Below are 23,387 nucleotides of genomic sequence, written 5' to 3'. Positions count from 1 at the left end.
TGGTTCACAAAACAGATCACAATATATATATATATATATATATATGCTTTCGTAGATTTTCACGGGTACAGGAATGCAGGTTTTGGTGTCCTCGGGTGTCTTCCCGTGTAAAAGTTGGGGTGTCTAGGCGACGTTTCGACGAGGTCTCACTCGTCATCTTCAGGCTGGTGCTTTCGGCTTCTTGTTACTGGAACAGAGCAGGATCTCAGTGTTTGAGTTCCTATAAATACTGTTGAGGAGGTGTGGTGTATAGCCTCCAATGTTCTGGGCAGAGAGGAGGTTCCCAGGCTAGTGTGCCTTTTCTTCTTTTGTTCCTTAATTACTTGAGGGATATCTTGAGTGATTTCTTGAGTGATTTCCTGAATCCCACTTAGGTGGGTCATTAGGTGTGGATTAGTTGCTAAAGCCTTCGTGTCTTGAACTCTTGAACTTTGTGAAGAGTTTTTCTGAGAAGATGGCTGTACTGCACTTGGTTGTGCTCTGGCTTGGCTTCGTGTATAGGGGCGAGCTGTGGTTTTGTGGCCTGTGCCAGCCAGATCTGTGTAGGGATTGCAGGGGGGTGCAGCATCCGGAGGTGCCACCCTGGTTTGGCTACTGGATGGTGTCTGTAATTTATCTGTGGAGAGGGTCTGGGTTTGGGTCTGGTGTGGTTGATTGGTGATGGCGTTCTGTGTGCCTCTGGATCTGGTGTCAGATTTTGTGGGGAGGGCTAATTTCCAGATGTCTGGCAAGCGGGATGTGTCGTCACGCTTGTTCATGTTGTGAGGGTGTTTCTCTATCTCGATGGCTTCCATGATTATTCTCTTGTGGTGATGTTCCATGTTAAAGAGCAATTTGGAATCTGCAAAATTAATTTCGTGTCCTGTTTCTTTCATGTGTTGGAAAAGAGAGGAAGTTTTTTCTTCTTTTTTGACGGCATTCTTGTGTTCTGCGATACGTGCATTTATTCGTCTGTTTGTTTGTCCAATGTACGTGGCTGGGCAGACTTTGCAGGGTATTTCATAGACCCCTTGGTTTTCCAACTGAATTTTATCCTTGGGGTTTCTGAGGATATTGGCTATTTTTTGGTTGGTGCAAAAGGCTGTTTTGATATTGTGTTTATGGAGGATTTTGCTAATTTTATCTGTAGTGCCCTTGATATAAGGAAGGAGGGCTATGCCATTGTTTTCTTCTGTGTCTTGGTTTTTGGGGGGTGTTTCTTTTTGGATTAGCTTCGTAACCCTGTTTTGCTGGTATCCATTGGCAATTAACACATTTGAGAGATTCTGTAACTCAGTTGTCAAGTGGTCTTCGTCAGCCAGGCGTTTTGCACCAACCAAAAAATAGCCAATATCCTCAGAAACCCCAAGGATAAAATTCAGTTGGAAAACCAAGGGGTCTATGAAATACCCTGCAAAGTCTGCCCAGCCACGTACATTGGACAAACAAACAGACGAATAAATGCACGTATCGCAGAACACAAGAATGCCGTCAAAAAAGAAGAAAAAACTTCCTCTCTTTTCCAACACATGAAAGAAACAGGACACGAAATTAATTTTGCAGATTCCAAATTGCTCTTTAACATGGAACATCACCACAAGAGAATAATCATGGAAGCCATCGAGATAGAGAAACACCCTCACAACATGAACAAGCGTGACGACACATCCCGCTTGCCAGACATCTGGAAATTAGCCCTCCCCACAAAATCTGACACCAGATCCAGAGGCACACAGAACGCCATCACCAATCAACCACACCAGACCCAAACCCAGACCCTCTCCACAGATAAATTACAGACACCATCCAGTAGCCAAACCAGGGTGGCACCTCCGGATGCTGCACCCCCCTGCAATCCCTACACAGATCTGGCTGGCACAGGCCACAAAACCACAGCTCGCCCCTATACACGAAGCCAAGCCAGAGCACAACCAAGTGCAGTACAGCCATCTTCTCAGAAAAACTCTTCACAAAGTTCAAGAGTTCAAGACACGAAGGCTTTAGCAACTAATCCACACCTAATGACCCACCTAAGTGGGATTCAGGAAATCACTCAAGAAATCACTCAAGATATCCCTCAAGTAATTAAGGAACAAAAGAAGAAAAGGCACACTAGCCTGGGAACCTCCTCTCTGCCCAGAACATTGGAGGCTATACACCACACCTCCTCAACAGTATTTATAGGAACTCAAACACTGAGATCCTGCTCTGTTCCAGTAACAAGAAGCCGAAAGCACCAGCCTGAAGATGACGAGTGAGACCTCGTCGAAACGTCGCCTAGACACCCCAACTTTTACACGGGAAGACACCCGAGGACACCAAAACCTGCATATATATATATATATATATATATATATATATAACAATAACCCAATAATAGAAGTAAAAGAATTAATCTACATCCCCAACCCATTCTTTATTTTTTAAAGTGCCTCCAGTATAGACAGGCATCTTTCACAGGAAGCATTTAGAATTTAATTAAAGCAATTAGTTAAATATATTGTTTCTGTCTTTAATTCCTTGGACCACACTAATTAGTCTCTCCTCTGTGTGTTTGCTTCTGCCTTTCTACTGCTTGCAATCGCCAAGCTGTGCTTTCAGCATCTGTTGTTGGAGGGGGAAAGGGATCCTGGAGGGGCCTGGTGTTGTGGACCAGAAGCTGCAGGGAGAGAATCCTGAGATGGATCTCCTTCATTCAGTTTAAACACGCAGAGCCCCACATGTGTTGCTAAATGCTTTTCGGGAAATGAGAAGAGTCACAATGTGTTCTTCCATTTATATGCTGCCTTTGCTTTGGCTGTTGTGGAACTCCTGGCGTCAAACACTGGAGGTTTTCTATCCAGGCTCCAGCCCTTGCTGCCAGTTAAGAACATAAGGAGGGTCCTGATGGGTCAGGCCAATCCCTACCCCCCAGTGCAGCCTCCTCTCCTCACAGTGGCAAAGCAGATGTCTCTGGGAAACCCGCAAGCAGGATTCAGGCACAAGAGCCCCTCCTCTCCTTCAGTTTCTAGCAATGGGTATTCAGGGCTGCCCAAGATGTTTTGGCACCTAAGGGAAACTGCAAAATGCTGTGGCTCCTGCTGCCCAAGGCATTCACCTCACCTTGCCTCATGGCTGGGCCGGCCCTACTGGTAGTCAGAAGTTTTGTTGCCACCACCATAGCCTGGATCAGAGCAAGAGGCGGGTGAGCAAGCAAGCCATGTTGCAATGGACAAGGGGAGGTGCAGACCCAAGGGAACACTAGATAGTGGACTTCTTTCTGGGGTGCAGGTCCCCCCTCCAGCAGGTGCCCAACCATGCTGGTTGATGGCATCCCCTAAATGGAAAAAAACCTGACAAGTTGTTGTAGAAAAGTTTGGCATGTGATGATAAAGTCAAGACTAGCTGCAGCTGTTGGTAAGGGCACAATGACTTTATTCAGGTAACATAAGTGCTGTGCTTTGTAAATACCCAAACAATAATGTTTGTGTGGAAGGCTCCTCAGCCAGCAATCCAGGCGCAACAGATTGGAGGCATGTGAGAATGGGATTAGCAGGTGGTGTGTGGGGAGAAGGGGTGATGGAGACTGCTCACAGCTACTCTGATTCAGTCCTGCAAAGCACATCCCTACGCCTGACAGAAGAATTGCATAGAGGGAGGGTAATGGCAATTTAGTGACACCAGTCTTCCAGAGCCATTAAATCAATAATCTGCTTTGCTTATTTCCATTGAAAACATGCCATTCTGGAGACGTAGGCAATTACAGCTAGCACACATCTATAATTAGGATAATAATTCTGGGTAAATAGCATCTGTGAGCTGCAGCTGTTTCTACCTGGCTTGATGGGAGGAGGCAGCAGGAGGAAATAGATGGTCAAACCTTTTCTGGGCTGATGCCCTTGGCTGTGTGTTTGCAGCAAATGCTGTCCTCACAGCCAGTCTCTACTTGCCATGCCATTATGTGCAGGAAAGTCCAGGTGTCTGGCTGCTTTGCAGAAAAGCAGCGTTAGGGAGGGATGGTTAACAATGGAGAAAAATGTTGGGAGGAGGGAATCTAAGCCGTTTCCCTGCCTTCTGCATTTCCTGATAAAACGCTTTCCCCAAACTGAGCTGCAGGCATATATTTGAAAGTGGGAACTAAAAACACCTGACCTGCTAGGAGATATATTCTCCCCATTCTGAAAATACTGTGAGGGTGGCAAGCATTGCCAAAATCTCACAGTTGTGGGTGAGTTTTCTCAATCCATGTATTTTTTCATGTGCTTTTTATGTGATTATTTGATAAAACTAAAATACAGTGGTGCCTCGCAAGACGAAATTAATTCGTTCTGCGACTTTTTTCGTCTTGTGAATTTTTTCATCTTGCGAAGCACCACTGTGTATTGACGGTTTCCCATAGGAATGCATTGGCGGTTTTAAAAAAAGGCGCAAGACGTTTCGTCTTGCGAAGCAAGCCCATAGGGAAATCCGTCTTGCGAAGCAACTCAGAAAACAAAAAACTCTTTCGTCTTGCAAGTTTTTCGTCTTCTGAGGCATTCATCTTGCGAGGTACCACTGTACTGACTCCTGTTCATACATGCATCTGTATTGGACTACAGCATGGATTTTAACCTCATTTCTGTCTTGGTCGTTTGGATACTGAAGCTGTGGTTGCTAGACTTCCTCCTTTGCACTCAGCATGCAAAATAAGCTCTACATTTTTTAAAAAAAGTGTGTATCCCATCACTGGCAGAGGAAGGGGGTGCGGTGGGTGCGGGCCACCCTGGGTGTCATCTCTGAGGGGGGGGGGTGACATTGCCCCCCGCCCCCCTGAGCCGCTCGTCATGGGTGGCACCCCCTGGGATGCTCGCCTCGCCCTGCCTGTGGGTGGCTAGCCCCGCCCCTGGGTGAACAGCATGCGCGCCGTTCCGGGGGCCGGAGCAGCTAGCTCCGCCTCTGTTTCCCATAATAGGTGACTGGAGGTAGTAGTCTTCTCACCACAAGCCTTTAATCAAGGGAATGGAGCAGCTCCTTTACAAAGAAAGGAGAGAAAGAAAAGGTTTTCTCCCAATACTGTGGATATCGGATGAAGCTGAATGTTGAAAGATTCACTGGATCCTTCCTGAATCATCTGCAGCTCTGGCTTAAATATTTTGCACGGCAGAACTGTATATCAACAAATGCAAAAGCAAAACATAAGCAGAGCCTGTCAAAGAGACCCTCTCGTCCCTTCCAACTGTACAGTTCTATGATTCTCTGAAAGGGTTTCCCACATTTCCCTAGGATGAAGAGCATTGTTCTTCAGTGCTCCCTTTGCCAGCATTTGGCAGCTTCCCTCATCTGACATGATGGCTTTCACTTTTAATCTGGCCTGAGGAGAATTTCCCCCTCTGTTTTTTCTGGGTGTTAATGCCACATTTAAAAATTAATCTCCACTGGTCTGCTGGGCTCTTCTTTGGCACCAAAGACAGATGATGTTCATTGACTTTCATTTTCCCTTCATCGCATTTGGGCTTAATTGGGCAATCTGTTATGATTTGACAAAGGCTTTTATGAAACACTGCTTGCTTTTTTTTAACACCCCCCAAAAAGAGTTTTTCCTGCAACATTGACCTTTCTGGGAGCTGTTGCCAGAATAAAACAGGCTTTCTCTCACCTGAGTAAAAGACTCAGTTTGGCCCACACAGCCCATGCGTGTTTGCACACACATACCTCAACAGATTTGTTTTAAAAGGCATAAAAGTCAGCAATATATTATTTGAATACAAAGTTTTATTTTTTTATACTATGTTTATTGATTCCTTATGTTTTCTTTCAGCCCCCTTTCTCTTACGTTAGGAAGGCAGGCATGGTTAACATGCACTGAGCCAACCATCCACCCCGCAAAAGCAATGTAGCAAAGCAGTAAATTGAGACTTACACTGCAAACCTTGGGTGGAGAAAAGGGAACAAAGAAGTAAATAACTATGTTACTTATAATTCCTTATACTGGGGAAACACTTGCAGTGTGTAAGATCTTTTAAAGATTTTAAAAATACATACACAAAACTAATGTCTGAAAAATAATTGCTAATTTCCCGATCACCCTAGATATGCAACATAACCTTAGGAAAACAGGATAAGTTAGGCAAAAGACAGCCAGGTATTTTAAAGTGATTGTTAAATTCTTCCACGCCCACAAAGTCTTTCCAAACCAGTCTGCTATCATACAAACACATGTATGCCTTCATCATACACTCATGCCTTCATCAGACAGGCAGACACCCACCCCAAAGTAATAAATATTATATGCAAGCATTTCACTCCATTCAGAACTTGGAATGCATTTCAAATAACTACGGCCGGTTGTTTCATTGAGCTACACACAGGAAAGTAAGGGGGTGAACAATTTCCCTGCCAAATGCAAGCTAGTCAGCCAGGTTGTGATAGGATTGCAATGGAAGCACATTTTCAACTTGAAATAAGACTTGCATAAAGCATTTCTTCACCTTACCTGGAACCTAGCATGATTACAAAAGTATCATTTCCTGAAATGAGTAATCAAACCAAAATACAATTGAAGGAAGCTTACTCAATAATAAATTTACACGTCAAAACTCCTTGAAAGGGTTTGCACAGAGTTACCATCTATACATCCTTTTTTATAAATTCTCCATTAGGGTATAACATGCTGAAAAATTCACTGTTGCTGCACATGGAAGCTCTACTTTTGACAAACAAATTATTGCTCATTTTCCCTTTGGTTATACAGTTATAATACTTCTGGGTGTAGGTTTACTCTGCTGCCCAGCTTGTTGGGGTGCCACTCCCCACAGGTCTCTCCTGGTCAGCAAAAGAAGGAATCTCCTGCCAAGTTAAAGAAGCAAAGAGCGGTCAGTAGACCTGATCTTTATTTGTTGCAACAAGGTTCAAACACACAAAGAGTAGGAACCCCTAGCATGGGCTTGCATGGACTTTTAAGACCTCCCTCCCTTCCCATAATACATTTCCAGATATATCACCAACGTGTCACTAAGAAGAAGGGAATCTGCACAGTAACATGAGTCCATCATTCATCCCTGTTATCAGATTCAGTTCACCACCTAAGTATCCACCACCAAGAGAACAATAAAATACCCCTGCACCCAAGATGCTGTTAGTTGTCAGGGACTCCAGTGCTCCCACTCCCTCCCTGTCTGCTTCCTCCCTTCCCCTCCCCAAATGTTTGCCTTCAAGAGCTTGCAGGGCAGCAGCTGAAGAAGGAGCCAAAAGGGTTTTCTTGTGTGTGTGTTTCTTTGTGGCTGATTAGCTGCTCTCCCTGTGCAAAGGTCAGAGGGGGCAGGGTTTCTGTTGAGGCAGGTGATTAGCTGTGGGAGGAGCTTATCAGCTATGAAACAGTGGATGTGACTTTGTGACTACACTGCCTCTCAGGCTGGTCTACTTCTCAGGGTTGTTGTGGGAATTACAGGAGGAGGGGGAGAACCCTGCATATGCCAGGGGGGCAGTGAGATATACGGTAAATGCCCTAGTTTTGTAATGCTGGACAAGCTGGTCATATGACCATAATTGTGGCTGCAGGAGAGTAGCAAATAAATGAGAAGCACCCAAGCTGCCCTCTTAAGTGGATATTATAGGTAAGACAATACAGGTAAATCCAGTAGACATTATTATTATTATTATTATTATTATTATTATTATTATTATTATTAATTTAAAATAATGTTTGGTTTTATTATGGATCTTTATTGTTTTATTTTCTATATAGTTTATTCTTAGGCCCACTGCTTAGAAATGCTAATGACTGAGTTGTATATAAAGGCCTTAAAATATCATTATCATTATTATTATTATTTTAAATAAACTTAATAGTCACTCTTTTTGCTAGTGCAGCCTAAAGTGAATTAAAACAATATGTAAATAATATACATTTAGACCATCATAAAACAAAGCATAGAAAAATCTAAAATAAATTCATATTTTTAAAATGCAGGATTAAAACAACCTACCTACCCAAGGAGGCCACAGATAATTAAAAGCAAAAGGCCTGGTGGAAAACAAATGTTTTTGCCTGGTGCCTAAAGATGCATTGCAAGGGACGCGGGTGGTGCTGTGGGTTAAACCACAGAGCCTAGGACTTGCCGATCAGAAGGTCGGCGGTTTGAATCCCCGAGACGTGGTGAGCTCCCGTCGCTCGGTCCCTGCTCCTGCCAACCTAGCAGTTCGAAAGCACGTCAAAGTGCAAGTAGATAAATAGGTACCGCTCCGGCGGGAAGGTAAATGGCATTTCCGTGCACTGCTCTGGTTCGCCAGAAACGGCTTGTCATGCTGGCCACATGACCCGGAAACTGTACACCGGCTCCCTTGGCCAGTAAAGCGAGATGAGCGCCGCAACCCCAGAGTCATCCGCGACTGGACCTTTAAAGATGCATTGCACAAGTGGGGAGCCACTTCTGAAAATGTCCCTGTTAAGGTGTGGGTGAACATATCAGACAACACAGTGATTCTTCAAACAGCTCTTGTTTATTCCGAGGGCAGAACAGAACTGAACTGAAGAGCTCAGTCAGGCTGCTTATATAGAGCTCCAGAACAGCGTAACTGTTGCAACTTTCTAAAACTATCCAATCACTGAACGTCACTTTCAATCCTTCATTTACATACAAACTATCCAATCACTGAACGTCAATTTCAATCCTTCATTTGCATAATTATCTACAGTATCCCCCTGCTGGCCCAGGGTGAGAACTTCAGTACATAACAGTCCCATTCTGTGTTGCCACCTTCTGGACCTCCCATGGAGAGGGCAGAAAGAGGGCGACTCTTATGATGACCACAGATTCCAGGAAGGGTCATATGGGGAGTGGTGGTCCTTGAGGTACTGGGGTCTTGAGCTGCAAATGGCTTTACTTTGAATTAGGCCCAGCGGCTAACTGGTAGCAGTTGAGCCAGGATTTGTGTTATATGCTGAGACTGTCTTGCCCCAGTGAGCAACCTGGCCTCTACACCAGCTACAGTTTCCGAACTGTCTTCAAAGGTAACCCCATATATAACACATTGCAGTAATCTAACCTCGAGGTTGCCAGGGCATAGGAGACAGAAGTTAGGCTATTCCAACTTCTTAGTAAAAGAAACCGAAATGAGATCTCCTCTTGCTGTGGTGTAGCATTCAGAGGTGCCAACTTGAATGAAATATTGGGGGAGTCAGGTAAGCCCCAACTCCACACAATCAGTCACATAGCATGGTGCATACACAACATTTGAATGGCAATACCCATCAACTTGGGCGGGTGGCCCCCTCAAATATTTTATTTGGGAGGCTGAAGAATCCTCAGCTCATAGGAGTGTTGGCTCCTATGGCAGCATTAATCTAGAAGAGGCTTCACAAATCTTGTTTTGGACTTCAATTCTCATCAGCCCCAGTCACCCCAACCATATGATGCTGGCCTATGGGGCTGATGGGGGCAGGTGCCTTGCAGAAGTTAGAAAAGACGAAGAGGATCCACCTTGGGACAGAGCTTTACCAGAAAGCCAGCACATTTTGCAGCCTTAATCTCTCTGTTATGCATAGGAAGGGCAGCATTACATTTGAAAACACATTGTCATTCTTTTTAGTTTAAGACCAACATGATTTCAAAGAGTGTCTCACAATCAGCTCTGCAAATTGCAATAACCAGGAGAATTCAACAAACAGGAGAAAGGGTGTTTTTTTCGGAGGAAGGGGAGAGAAATCCCCCAACTTTGATTTTTTTTTTAAACCCACAATCTGTATGTTCATCAGAATCAAAATCTCTTTAGAGTTGTGTTTGGTAAGTCTGAGGCATTCATTTTAAACAGGTATCTAACAGATGGCAGGACGCTGCCAACTTAACACTGTTGATCTGTTCATACATTATGCATCTTTTTTTGATGGGAATTTCAATTTGTTTGTTCCCAAGTGGGAAAATTCCATTATGTAGATGTAAGAAGCAAAAAAGAAAAGAAAAGAGGAAAGAGCAACAGAGATGGGGGGGTGGGACCAAGGGAGCACCTCTCTCTCTCTCTCTCTCTCTCTCTCTCTCTCTGTGTGTGTGTGTGTGTGTGTGTGTGAACAACCTTGCAGAAAGGGGAGGAAGCAAGAAACAGATAAACTATCTGTGTTTAGAACCTGAATTAAGGTTGAGGAAGGGTGGTGCAGCTACAGCTGTGAAACAAAGCTTGGGTTGTTGGTTTTTTTTACAGCTAAAGAGACTTTTTCAGTTGTTGCTGGTGACTAGAAGATGCTTAAATGAGATTAATGGGCCCTGAAGTCTGGTGGCTACTAGTTATTGGATATGCCCCATCAGAACTAAAGAGTCCAAAATTTTGTTTTCAGTAATGGCAAAGCAGATGCCTCTGGAAAGCCCACAAATAAGACATACCAGGCAGGAAAGAACCTCCCCCATTCTATTTTGTCATCAGTTATCCTTAAAGATACACTGCTTCTGTATCTTGGAGATACAGCATATGACAATCATAGCTAATAACCATCAAGAGGTCTCTCCTCATCTGTGAACTTGTCTGCCACATTTCTAAGCTTTAGAAGTTGGTGCCCATCCCCATATCATAGAATAGAATCATAGAATCATAGAGTTGGAAGAGACCACAAGGGCCATCGAGTCCAACCCCCTGCCAAGCAGGAAACACCATCAGAGCACTCCTGACATATGGTTGTCAAGCCTCTGCTTAAAGACCTCCAAAGAAGGAGACTCCACCACACTCATTGGCAGCAAATTCCACTGTCGAACAGCTCTTACTGTCAGGAAGCTCTTCCTAATGTTTAGGTGGAATCTTCTTTCTTGTAGTTTGGATCCATTGCTCCGTGTCCGCTTCTCTGGAGCAGCAGAAAACAACCTTTCTCGCTCCTCTATGTGACATCCTTTTATATATATCATGGAGCAGAGAGTTTTCTAAGTCAGCTCCATGTTGCATGAAGAAGACCTTTCTCTGGCCTGCCCTCAATCTCCTGGTCAGCCATTTCATTGTGTGGGACTGTCCAGCCAGAGAGAAGCAGTTTGGCCTTGGGGGTCCTTTCAAGAGGCATCTGGTCATGGGAACAGGATGCTGGACTAGATGAGCCTTTCGTCTGATCCAGCAGGACTGCTTTTAGGTTCTTCTGGAAGGACCGGTCATGCTGAGACTCCCCACCCCCCTTCAGGGCTGGATTCAGCACAAGGCGCAGGCCAAATGGGGGGGGGAGGGGTCACCTCACCTGAGGCTCCAAGTTTCCCCTTGAATAACCAGCCACGGTTATTCCCACCCATGTTATTTAATCCCATCTCATTCCCCAGGGTAGGAGAATTTAATTATCATCTGCAAAGTGTTCTGCATAAAAAGACAAGGCTGTTTTCAGCTCCTGCATGGAAAGGGATTCCTGCTTGCCATGAGTCTGCCTAAGCTATAATTCTCCCCCAAGACCCGCCTGTGGATTGATGGTAAATTACAAGGTGTTTCATCAAAATATCACCAAAGGCACAGCAATATCATTGTAGTAATATCACAGCTCTCAGAAAAGCTAAATGTTTCTCTGGCCTGGTTGTTGATGTTTGTGTTGTATTTCACTATGACTTGCGGGGCCCAGAGGGGATCCTGGTGCTTGATGCCTCTGACGAAGATGGATTACCTGGGACTGATGTAATCTGAGGCCCAGCTGGCTTATCCTGTTCTGAAAAGTTCCAGCTATGTATTTTGAAGATGCTTCTTCTGAGAGCATGTTACACTCAAGACAGAAACTGCCGAGGGATGACGGAAAAGGGAGGCTTGAAGCTTAGAAGCACTCCCCCCCACCGCCCCCCAAGCAAGTCTTTCAGACCTCATGGTCTCCTCTGCAAGGTCCAAAATGAAAATCATGAGGCTGGTTTGCCTCACCATTTTCAGCCCGCCCTCAGCTCCCACCCAGCCACCTACTCACCCACCTGCCTACTTCGACCAGTTGGGGTGGGGGGATGACACTCTATTGGCTTGCTCCTCCTTTCTCTCAGTGTTGTGCCATTCAGCAAAGATGAGAGCAGGGGAGCCTTTACCATATGTCCTGCCTGGGTGCAAAGATCTGCCCAGCGCCCCCAAATTTAGTTTATCCCCCAAATTAACTTTTATTATGCTTATGTCAGACACCATGCTGATGCCTTATCTCTTGTTTACGAAAGGAGGAAAAAGAAACAAACTTTTTTATTTGATCATTTATTTACAATACACTTATACTTGCATAGTGCTGCCGTTGTGAATGACAAGCGCCGCCACTGGTGTGGTGCGTCTTTTGTAAACAAGTGTACAAAGTTGAAAGTCCATGCACATTTCTCTCAATATATGCATTTTTGGAAACAATTCCAACACCCCAGTACAATTATTTTTGTACTGATTCACAAAATTTGGAAAAGAGTGAATTTCAAAGGAGAAACTATTGATTTAGGAAGTGTGGGTGTGATAAATTCACATTTACCAAACAAATATCTCCTCTATCCCTACCTGCCCTCCTCTTGGAGCTGCAGACCATTTTTTGGATTGAGTAAACTGAGCAAGCAAAAGCCACTGCACCCTCTACCCCCTCCACCCAAATAAAGACCTTCTTTTTGGAGAGTAGCACAAACAAGAAGTAAGAAAGAAAGGACAGAGGTAGATGGGATCACTGTGGAGCAGTGCAGTGAGTTATATAGCTCACCCTCTCACCCACCCCGTTCCCCAATCTTGTAGTGTAGAGTACTGTTATGCACAGTCTTAAAGCCTTTCTTGCATTGTATCACTAGATTGCAGGCATGAATCCCCCCCACGATATGCATTTTTTAAAAGCCAAACCAACACCACAAGCATTCCCTACACTTAGAAAACTAGGACAAAATGGCCTTCTACTGATTTGCTTATTTTCTACATACATGGAGCTGCTTTTTTATGTATGTTAAAAAAATTAAAAGTAGTGTAAAAGCTTTTAAAAAAATCGTTGTTGGAAGAAAGAAAGCAGCAGGAAGTACAACCACCAAACAATGCTGGAAGAGAGTGAGGATGTTGGAGTTAATTCTCTCTTGTTCTGCCCAGTTTGGCTGCTAGCAGTTGAAGAAACCACAAGCAGCCCCAGCAGCAAATTAACACTCGCAAAATGCTCCCTTTTGGGGTGGGGTGTGTCTGCAAAGTGCAATTAGAGCTGTTTGGTAAAAAATCATTTGTGAACCCCACTTGTAAATAACTCACATTTTTGCAAACTACATGCAATTTGCACATTTTGGCTAATTAATGAGCCTAGATTTACTGCAAGATTTGCCTGAAATAAAGTCAGGGGTTTGGCATAAGAAGTGGGCTCAGGCTTGCTGTGCAAAAGCAACAATTTCTCTTTGCCTTCCAACTATTGTCGCTGAGATGGGAAAGGAATGGGATTGCAAGAAAAGCAAGTTTTCCTGCTGTGAGATGCTTGGTACTCTTGTGTCTCTAGCTAGAGCTGTTTTGTGGGCTGCGTGTGTGTGAAATCAGTGTCGCCAGTCCTCAGAGGAACATAGCTGTAAGCAGGCAGAGTTGTGATGGGCTTCAAAATGTAGAAACACTCTTGGAGTGAAATGTAAATAAATGTTGCTTAAGGGCAGAGGGAGAAAGCTAAACTAGCTAATGGTTTCCCCGACCGGTGGGAGGTGATGCATTGACTGCTTCTCGCTATGCATTTTGCAGCTGGAAGAGAGCACAGCCAGATGTGGAGAGGCTGAGAAGGCACAAAAGATGCTAGCTCTGGAGCTCGAGAACCTGCACCTTGAGCTGGAGACATTCAGCAGGAACAAGAACTTGGTAGGAGTCCGCAATGAAAGTTGCTGTGGCCCATGGTTATACATAATCTTTATTGATTTTCAAATATTAAAATCCAATGACAGCCACATTTTATCAATATCAAATTACAATTCCCATCCAAATATAGATCATTTTAGTGACTTCCCGTGTGCTGGATTTCGGAGTGCAAAGTTCTTATTTCTTCCTGCTTCCAATATCTTGGTTAATCCAATTGCATTCAGTCCTGATCTTAGTCCCTTATCAACAGCTACTGATTTCTTGAGCTCCATTCGTGTTGAGATATTTAATAACAAAAAAATTCCTCTTTTTTTAAAAAAATATCTTTATTAATTTAAAATAAATATATTTATGAAAAACAGATGTACATACAAGTAAACAAACTAACATACAATCAAATAAACAAATAACAGAAAAATCAAACAAACCACCACACTATAAGATATAAGAAGATTAATATAATTATCATCATCTATACTCCTGGTATTGAACACAATTATAAAATTTATAGAAAAGAAATTTAAAACTGACTTCCAATCAATCTCACTGTACTTTGTCTATCCATTACATATTTCTTATAGCATTTCTTTTTACCTCCCTACAAACTTATATTTATACAATACAGGGATCAGTCTAATTCTGCCAATATGTTTCCTTTTATTCCATAGTTTTCTAAATATTCTTTAAAGATTCTCCAATCCTTATAGACTTTTTGTTTCAGTTGGCCTCTTACTCTTCCTGTCGCTTTCACTAGCTGCAGATATTCTACCATTAGGATTTTCCAATCTTCCGTGTTGGGTATTGTTGTGTTTTTCCAATTTCTTGCTACTAAAATTCTGGCCACCGTTATTCCGTACATGAACAATGTTCTTTTCGATTTCCCTATTTCTTTTGGCAAAATGCTTAATAAAAATATTTCTGGCCTCTTTTTGAATGTTAATTTAAATAATTTTTAAAGTTCTACATATATTTTTCCAAATAACACAAATATCTGTACATTTCCACCACATATGCAAATAAGACCCAATTTCTTTATTACATCTCCAACATATAGGTGTTCTGTTCTTATACATTTTAGCAAGTTTTTCTGGAGTTTGGTGCCATCTATACCTCATCTTCATTGTGTTTTCCCTGAGATTGTAGCAGGCCATGAATTCCCGCCATAATTTTACCCATTGTTCCATGTAAATATTATAACCCAAATCTTGCACTCATCTCACCATTACAGCTTTCACTGTAATGAAATACATTGCAATAGGAGGTTGTATACCCTGAGATATATTTTCCTTTACTTTGTATCAATTCTTTTTCAAGTTTTGATGTTTCTTTAGCAAGTCCTGCTTTTTTTGTCAATGGTTAATCTTTGATTAATGCCCTGCCATGGCGAAGGGGCTTGAATAACTCAGAGAAGCTATGAGTTTTCCATGCAGGGCCACCCAAGATGGACGGTTCATAGTGGAGAGTTTTGACCAAACGTGATCTACCTGGAGGAGGAACCGGCAAGCCACTCCAGTACCCCTGCCAAGAAAACTCCATGGACAAAGACAACAGGCATATAAAAGTTATGACGCTGGAAGATGAGCCCCTCAGGTCGGAAGGCGTCCAACATGCTACTGAGGAAGAGCGGAGGACAAGTACAAGTAGATTCAGAGCTGATGAAGTGGCTGGCCCAAAGCCGGAAGGTCGCTCAGTTGCGGATATGCCTGGAAGCGAAAGGAAAGTCCAATGCTGTAAAGAAAAATATTGCATAGGAACCTGGAATGTAAGAACCATGAACCTTGGTAAGTTGGATGTGGTCAAAAATATGATGGCAAGAATAAATATTGACATCCTGGGCATCAGTGAACTAAAATGGACAGGAATGGGCGAATTCAGTATCTACTACTGTGGGCAAGAAACCCATAAAAGAGTGGCAAAAACTGTACTGGAATGCAATCTCAAAAATGATAGAATGATCTTGATACGCATCCAAGGCAGACCTTTTAACATCACAGTAATCCAAGTTTATGCACCAACTACTGGTGCTGAAGAAACTGAAATTGAGCAATACTATGAAGACTTACAACACCTTATGGAAGTGACACCAAAGAAGGATGTTCTTCTCATTATAAGGGGATTGGAATGCCAAAGTAGGGAGTCAAGAGATAAAAGGAACAACTGGCAAGTTTGGCCTTGGAGTTCAAAACGAAGCAGGGCAAAGGCTAATAGAGTTCTGCCAAGAGAACAAGCTGGTCATCACAAACACTCTTTTCCAATAACACAAGAGACGACTCTACACATGGACATCACCAGATGGGCAGCATCGAAATCAGATTGATTATATTCGCTGCAGCCAAAGATAGATATAGCCAAAGCTCTATACAGTCAGCGAAAGCAAGACCTGGAGCTGACTGTGGCCCAGATCATCAGCTTCTTATAGCAAAATTCAAGCGTAAACTGAAGAAAGTAGGAAAAACCACTGGGCCGGTAAGATACAATCTAAATCAAATCCCTTATGAATACACAGTGGAAGTGAGGAACAGGTTTAAGGAGTTAGATTTGGTGGACAGAATGCCTGAAGAATTATGGATGGAGGCTCGTAACATTATACGGGAAGCAGCAACTAAAACCATCCCAATGAAAAGCAAGAAAGCAAAGTGGCTGTCCAACAAGGCCTTACAAATAGCGGGGGAAAGAAGGCAAGCAAAATGTGAGGGAGATAGTGAAAGATACAGGACATTGAATGCAGATTTCCAAAGAATAGCAAGGAGAGACAAGAAGGCCTTCTTAAACAAGCAATGCAAAGGAATAGAGGAAAACAATAGAATGGGAAAAACCAGAGATCTGTTCAAGAAAATTGGAGATACGAAAGGAACATTTCGTACAAAGATTACCATAATAAAGGACAAAAGTGGTAAGGACCTAACAGAAGCAGAAGACATCAAGAAGAGGTGGCAAGAATACACAGAGGAATTATACCAGAAAGATATGGATGTCTCGTACACCCCAGGTAGTGTGGTTGCTGACCTTGAGCCAGACGTCCTGGAGGGTGAAGTCAAATGGGCCTTAGAAAGCACTGCTAATAACAAGGCTAATAGAAGTGATGATATTCCAGCTGAACTATTTAAAATTTTAAAAGATGAGGCTGTTAAGGTGCTACACTCAATATGCCAGAAGGGCAGTGCCAAAGAAGTGTAGTTGAATGCTCCAGCTACTGCACATTTGCACTCATTTCACATGCTAGCAAGTTTATGCTTAAAATTTTACAAGGAAGGCTTAAGCAGTATGTGGACCGAGAACTCCCAGAAGTGCAAGCTGGATTTTGAAGTGGCAGAGGAACCAGAGACCAAATTGCAAACATGCGCTGTATTATGGAGAAAGCTAGAGAGTTCCAGAAAGACATCTACTTCTGCTTCATTGTCTATGCAAAAGCCTTTGACTGTGTCAACCACAGCAAACTATGGCAAGTTCTTAAAGAAATGGGAGTGTCTGATCACAACATCTGTCTCCTGAGAAATCTCTATGTGGGACAAGAAGCTACAGTTAGAACTGGGTATGGAACAACTGATTGGTTCAAAATTGGGAAAGGAGTACGATAAGGCTGTATATCGTCTCCCTGCTTATTTAACTTATATGCAGAATTCATCATGCGAGAGGCTGGGCTGGATGAATCCCTAGTCGGAATTAAGATCACCGGAAGAAATATCAACAACCTCAGATATGCAGATGACACAACCTTGATGGCAAAAAGTGAGGAAGAATTAAAGGACCTCTTAATGAGGGTGAAGGAGGAGAGCGCAAAATATGGTCTGAAGCTCAACATCAAAAAAACAAAGATCATGGCCACTGGGCCCATCATCTCCTGGCAAATAGAAGGGGAAGAAATGGAGGCAGTGAGAGATTTTACTTTCTTGGGCTCCATGATCACTGCAGATGGTGACAGCAGCCACGAAATTAAAAGATGCCTGCTTCTTGGGAGGAAAGCAATGACAAACCTCGACAACATCTTAAAAAGCAGAGACATCATCTTGCCAACAAAGGTCCGTATAGTTAAAGCCATGGTTTTCCCAGTAGTGATGTATGGAAGTGAGAGCTGGACCATAAAGAAGGCTGATTGCCGAAGAATTGATGCTTTTGAATTATGATGCTGGAGGAGACTCTTGAGAGTCCCACAGACTGCAAGAAGAACAAACCTATCTATTCTTAAGGAAATCAGCCCTGAGTGCTCACAGGAAGGACAGATCCTGAAGCTGAGGCTCCAATACTTTGGCCACTTCATGAGAAGAGAAGACTCCCTGGAAAAAACCCTGATGTTGGGAAAGATGGAGGGCACAAGGAGAAGGGGACGACAGAGGATGAGATGGTGGGACAGTGTTCTCAAAGCTACCAGCATGAGTTTGACCAAACTGCGGGAGGCAGTGGAAGACAGGAGTGCCTGGCGTGCTCTGGTCCATGGGGTCACGAAGGGTCAGACACGACTAAACAACTAAACAACAACAACAACAATCTTTAATGTATTTGAAAATATTGCAGCCAGTCTGTTAGGTGCCCTTTAGTTTCTTCATATTTTTTTCAGTATTACCGATTATTATTAGGACAACAGGATGAACCTATACTGAAAAATTTCCACAAAAAGAGTTCTGTTTCCTGTAAATTCCCTTTGTGATAGGTTTTTCCCCTCATTTGTTTCTTCATTGTTCTAATCCTGTATTACATGGCATCTCTGCTCCCACTTTTCCAATCTTTCTTTCTACTGTTGAAATTCAAGCTACGTCATTACGCCATCTTTGTTGTTTATGAAAGGGAGTAATCTGGCATCCTGCCATAGCTCCAGGCAATTTTCCAGTTCTCCCTCTCCTCTAATTCTTATCTCTAATGATCTGGCATCCCGCCCAGAGATGGAGCAAGGTCGGTGTGGTCCGCCCCGGGTGTCATCCTGGGTGTGTGACAAAATCCTGGCCATGCCAGATCTCAACCCCCACCCCTGGCCATGCCAGAGCGCAACCCCCCAGCCTGGCCGCTGAGCCGGATCACACCCCCTGGCTGGGCTGCTGTGGTGAATTGCACCCCCCCCCCCGGCTGGGCATGATTGTCCCACCCACTGGATCGGGAGTTGCGTGGGGCAGCGCACCTTTACCCTGCACTCCTGGCTGGAGGAGGCAGGCAGGCAGGGAAGAGGATAGAAAGGAGGCAGGCGAGCAAACAACGGAGGGGGGCAGGAATGGGTGCCGCGCTCCCCGTCCTGTCTCTCCCTATGGGCGGCTTGCACCATCCCAGGTGCCGGAGAGACGTCCTCCACCACTGGTCCTACCAGAGCTACTGCACATCAAAGACCATAGTCCAAATTACCGTCCAATGGAAATTAGATGCTTTAAATCATTTCAGTGTTCTCACACAGTTCTATTTTCATGTTTATCCATAGATATAATTCTGTTCTCTTTTTCTCTTTTTGCTTTTTTAAAATTTATTATAAATTATTTTTTATTCATTTTGCAATACAAAATATAAAAACACATAACACAATTTTTCACAAATACATTTTTTGGAGTTCCCGCCGCTCTTCTGCAAATCCTCCGTTTTAGTCCTTCTTCCGCATTTCTTAATCTAATATTGCCTTTTATTAAAAACCTCCTCCCTCTGATTCCTTTTTACAATATTTCTAATATTATTTTCACAGAGCCTCTTGCAAACATTAATTGTTCATCGCAAATACTTTTCAAATAGTGTACAAATTTACTCCAGTCTTCAGTGAATCTGTGGTCTTGTAGGCTTCGGATCCTTCCTGTTAATTTATCAAGTTCTGCGTATCCCTTTAACTTCATTCTCCATTCTTCCATCGACGGTAATTCTTCTTGTTTCCATTTTTGGGCTAGCAGTATTCTTGCCGCTGTTACTGCATATAAAAAAAGCTTATGATCTTTTCTGTTTATTTCATTTCCTACCATTCCTAACAAAAATGCCTCTGGTTTCTTAACAAATGTATATTTCAACATTTTTTCCCGATTCATTATATATCATTTCCCAGAAGCCTTTCACCTTCTTACATTCCCACCACATATGATAAAAAGTCCCTTCCTTTTCTTTACATTTCAACATTTATTTTCTCTTTTTGCTTTTTATCAGTTGTTATTGTTTAGGAGGAGGTTTGCCAAGTCATTTATATAGCAAATATAGTATTAATTTAAAAAAGGGTAAAGGCTCCCCTCCCCCCTGACATACCATATTCTTCAACGAAGGAAATTTTTCCGGTTTGAAATGTTGCAACCCAGTAGCTGATTCTCTTAGCAGTTTGTAATCTTGTCCCCTTCATCCTGTACATGTCTGTAAATTAAAGCTAATTTCATCCTAATATACAGAAGAACCTCTGCTCTTAATGGCTGTGCCTGGGGGTTACCGATACGCGAAGCGCTTTTCCACTCAGCATCTCCTGCCTCTCGAGTTCCATACCAGAGTGAGAGTCAGTTATCAAGATGATCTCTGAGTGAAGCTCACTCCTCACGGGCCCTGGGGGGAGCTTGTAAGAACAATTACTCTCAAATCATCCTTGTTTTCCTCCACAAATGGTCTCCACTAGTGTGGGAGCTGCATCCATTTAAGGCAGGAAGTACCGGAAGTTGTTGCTATATCCCAAGGATTCAGTTATAAGCTCTTCAGGGGCAGACCCAAACAAAACAAGCATGGCACCCTCATGCACCAGCATGGGGCAAAGGCCACTTGGAATTACTCTTGTGTGGACCGAGTTGAAATGAATGAGAGTTGTGCAATGGCATGATAGCCATCAATCGGAGAGTGTCTCTGAACATGTGCAGAGTCCCCTCACCTCTGGATAAGCAACCATTCCTCTGTATCTAGGGTTGCAGGGCATAGGCCAGGCCCTGAGAGAAAGGACAAGGTGGTACCCTTCCCATTTCCACGCCTGAATCCAACTAGATTGGCAGCTGAGTCTTACTTCAAGAGTAAGTAACCATACCTCAAATGTTGAAGGAAAACACCACCTTTTGAGGAAGTCTGATCTACTGTTGAACAGCTCTTACTATCAGAAAGTTCTGCCTAATTTTTGGTCAAAATATCCATTCTTGTCATTTGAATCCATTGGTTTGGGTCCTCTTCTCTGGAGCAGCAGAAAACCTTAGAATCTTAGAATTATAGAGTTGGAACAGACCCTGTGGCTTATCTCCCTGCAATGCATGACAGGCAACCATCCAACCACTGCTTAAAAACCTCCAATGAAGGAATGGGAGGCCATTCCACTATTGAACAGCTCTTGCCATCAGAATGTTCTTCTGTCACAATCTTCTTAGTTGTAACTTGATGTCATTCTGTCACAATCTTCTTAGTTGTAACTTGATGTCATTGGTTCGGGTTCTGCCCTCCAACGCAAGAGAAAACAAGCTTCCATCCCTTTTGAACTGAACACAGCTATCATATCTCCTCTCAGTCTTCTCTTTACCAGGCTAGACATACCCAGCGCCTTCAAGCGTTCCTCATAAGGCTTGGTTTCCAGACCCTTGATCATCTTGGTTGGCACATGTTCCAGTTTGTCAATGTCCTTCTTAAATTGTGGTGCCCAGAATTGGGCAGTCTTCCAGGTGTGATTTGGCCAAGGCAGAATACAGCAGTACTATTACTTCCCTTCATCTTTGCATTATACTTCTGTTGATGCAGCATAGAACCACATTGGCTTTTTTTTTGCTGCTGCCTCACACTATTGCACCCCAGGTTTTTTATTTTTCTGTTCTGCTGCAGGTTGATGAGCAGTTATACCAGCTCCAGCATGAGAAAGCTGATCTCCTCAAGCACATTGATGAAGACCAGGAGGATCTGAATGAACTGATGGCCAAGCACAAGGCCTTAATTGCTCAGGTAAAGTGGGGGGGTGGAGAGGGAGGCCCACCCTTCAGAGTGGCCTTGCCTTATTTGGGGTGCTTGGACCAGGAGCCCTGGTTGAGCCCTGGTGGCACAATTTAGCTTTCCAGTTTTGTAAGGCTTGGAGCCCTGACTGGCTTCATTCCCTCCACCTTCTTTTGCTACTCAGCACCCACAGAATCATAAAACTGTAGAGTTGGGTGGGACCCTGAGAGTCATCTAGTTCAACCCCCAGCAATGCAGGAATCTGAAGTAAAGCATCTGTGGCAGATGACCATCCAACGTCTGATTAAACATCTCCAAGGAAGGAGAATCCACCACCTCCTGAGGGAGTCTGTTCCACTGTTGAACAGCTCTTACTGTCACTCTGTTAGCTGTTACAGTGGTGCCTCCCAAGACGAAATTAATTCGTTCTGCGACTTTTTTCGTCTTGTGAATTTTTCTGTCTTGCGAAGCACCACTGTGTATTGATGGTTTCCCATAGGAATGCATTGGCGGTTTTTTAAAAAAGGTGCAAGATGTTTCGTCTTGCAAAGCAAGCCCATAGGGAAATCCGTCTTGCGAAGCAACTCAGAAAACGAAAAACTCTTTCGTCTTGCGAGTTTTTCGTCTTCCGAGGCATTCGTCTTGCGAGGTACCACTGTAGTCCATTTCTATCCCATCAGTTTCTCCAAACTGCTCAAGGTGGCACACAGTTTTCCTCTTTCCTAACTGTGAGGTGGGTTAGGCTGAGAAGCAAGGCCCAAGGCCACCCAGTGAGCTTCATGGCTAAGTGAGGATTTGAATCTCAGCCTCCTAGGTCCTAGTCTGACGCTCTGGCTACTGTGCCACTGATTCAACAGCCAGCTGATTCAACCAAAATGGTTCCAGTAGTCTCTTTTCCCTTAGGGAGCTCCTCCCTTTCCAGTGATACCATCTCAGCACCTCCTGTAAAGGTTTGCAAGGTTTGCGGGATCCAGAAGGCTTATATGACTTAGGTGCTACAGTCTTCAAAGGAGCCCCTGCCTTGTCTGACTCTCTTCTGAGGCTCTTTCTTTTTGCAGTCTGCAACTGATATCACCCAGATCCGAGAGCTGCAGACCCAGTTGGAGGAGATGAAGAAGGAAAAGCATGGCCTGCAAGAAAAAGTGAGTCCTCCCCCCCTTTACAGTACAAATGCAGAACTTAACTCTTCTAATGCTGAAGAATCTCAGAGTGAGGACATCCTGAGAGCCCTGACGCTGGATCAGAGGAATGCCCTTCCTGGCCCAGCATCTGGAAGCAGCAATTCTCTCCTGTTGTTTATGCTGAGTGACTGGTCTTCTGAGGCATGTGTTTGCCACCGCATGTCAACGCTCTAGATAGCTCTGGTGGCTAATATCCACTGATAGACTTCTCCTGAGTACATTTGTCTAATTTTCCTGTTCTGCTGAGGAAGTTGTAGCCAGAGCCAACACTTGAGCTGGAAGGACATCCAATGAAGCTGAATGTTGAAAGATTCAGAACAGATAAAACAAGAAATTACTTCTTCATGCAGCACATGAGAGCCAGTGTGGTGTAGTGGTTAAGAGCGGCAGTCTTGTAATCTGGGGAACCGGGTTCGCGTCTCTGCTCCTCCACATGCAGCTGCTGGGTGACCTTGGGCCAGTCACACTTCTTTGAAGTCTCTCAGCCCCACTTACATCAGAGGCAGCAGGAGGGGAGAGGGCTCTTGTGCTCAGGTCCTGTTTCAGGGTTTCCCACTGAGGTATCTGACTGTGAGAACAGGAGGCTGGATGGGCCACTGCCCTGATCCAGCAGGCTCTTCTTGTGTTCATTCCCAAAGCCTCTTTGAGGAAGGTGTGGCAAATCAGGACCCTGGACAGCATCAGGTG

The 23,387-nt window shown here is 43.8% G+C and overlaps 1 protein-coding gene across 8 annotated transcripts in view; it reads left to right on the top strand.

The window, feature by feature from the left end:
- Positions 1 to 23,387, top strand: part of MYO18B (myosin XVIIIB) — a 256,252-nt gene that overhangs the window by 160,744 nt on the left and 72,121 nt on the right. For all 8 annotated transcript variants that reach the window (XR_014506212.1, XR_014506213.1, XR_014506214.1 and 5 more), the window contains 3 exons: positions 13,579 to 13,692; positions 21,415 to 21,531; positions 22,578 to 22,661. Coding sequence is in view for 5 of the 8 variants with exons in the window: in XM_083418972.1 (XP_083275098.1) it covers positions 13,579 to 13,692; positions 21,415 to 21,531; positions 22,578 to 22,661 (315 nt within the window). In the remaining 3 variants the exon portion in view is untranslated. The remainder of the gene's footprint in view (positions 1 to 13,578; positions 13,693 to 21,414; positions 21,532 to 22,577; positions 22,662 to 23,387) is intronic.

Source organism: Podarcis tiliguerta (assembly GCF_965153285.1).
Source record: "Podarcis tiliguerta genome assembly, chromosome: 16".
Lineage (NCBI taxonomy): Eukaryota > Metazoa > Chordata > Lepidosauria > Squamata > Lacertidae > Podarcis > Podarcis tiliguerta.
Note: the sequence above shows the minus strand (reverse complement) of the source record. Positions and strands in the feature narration are given on the sequence as shown.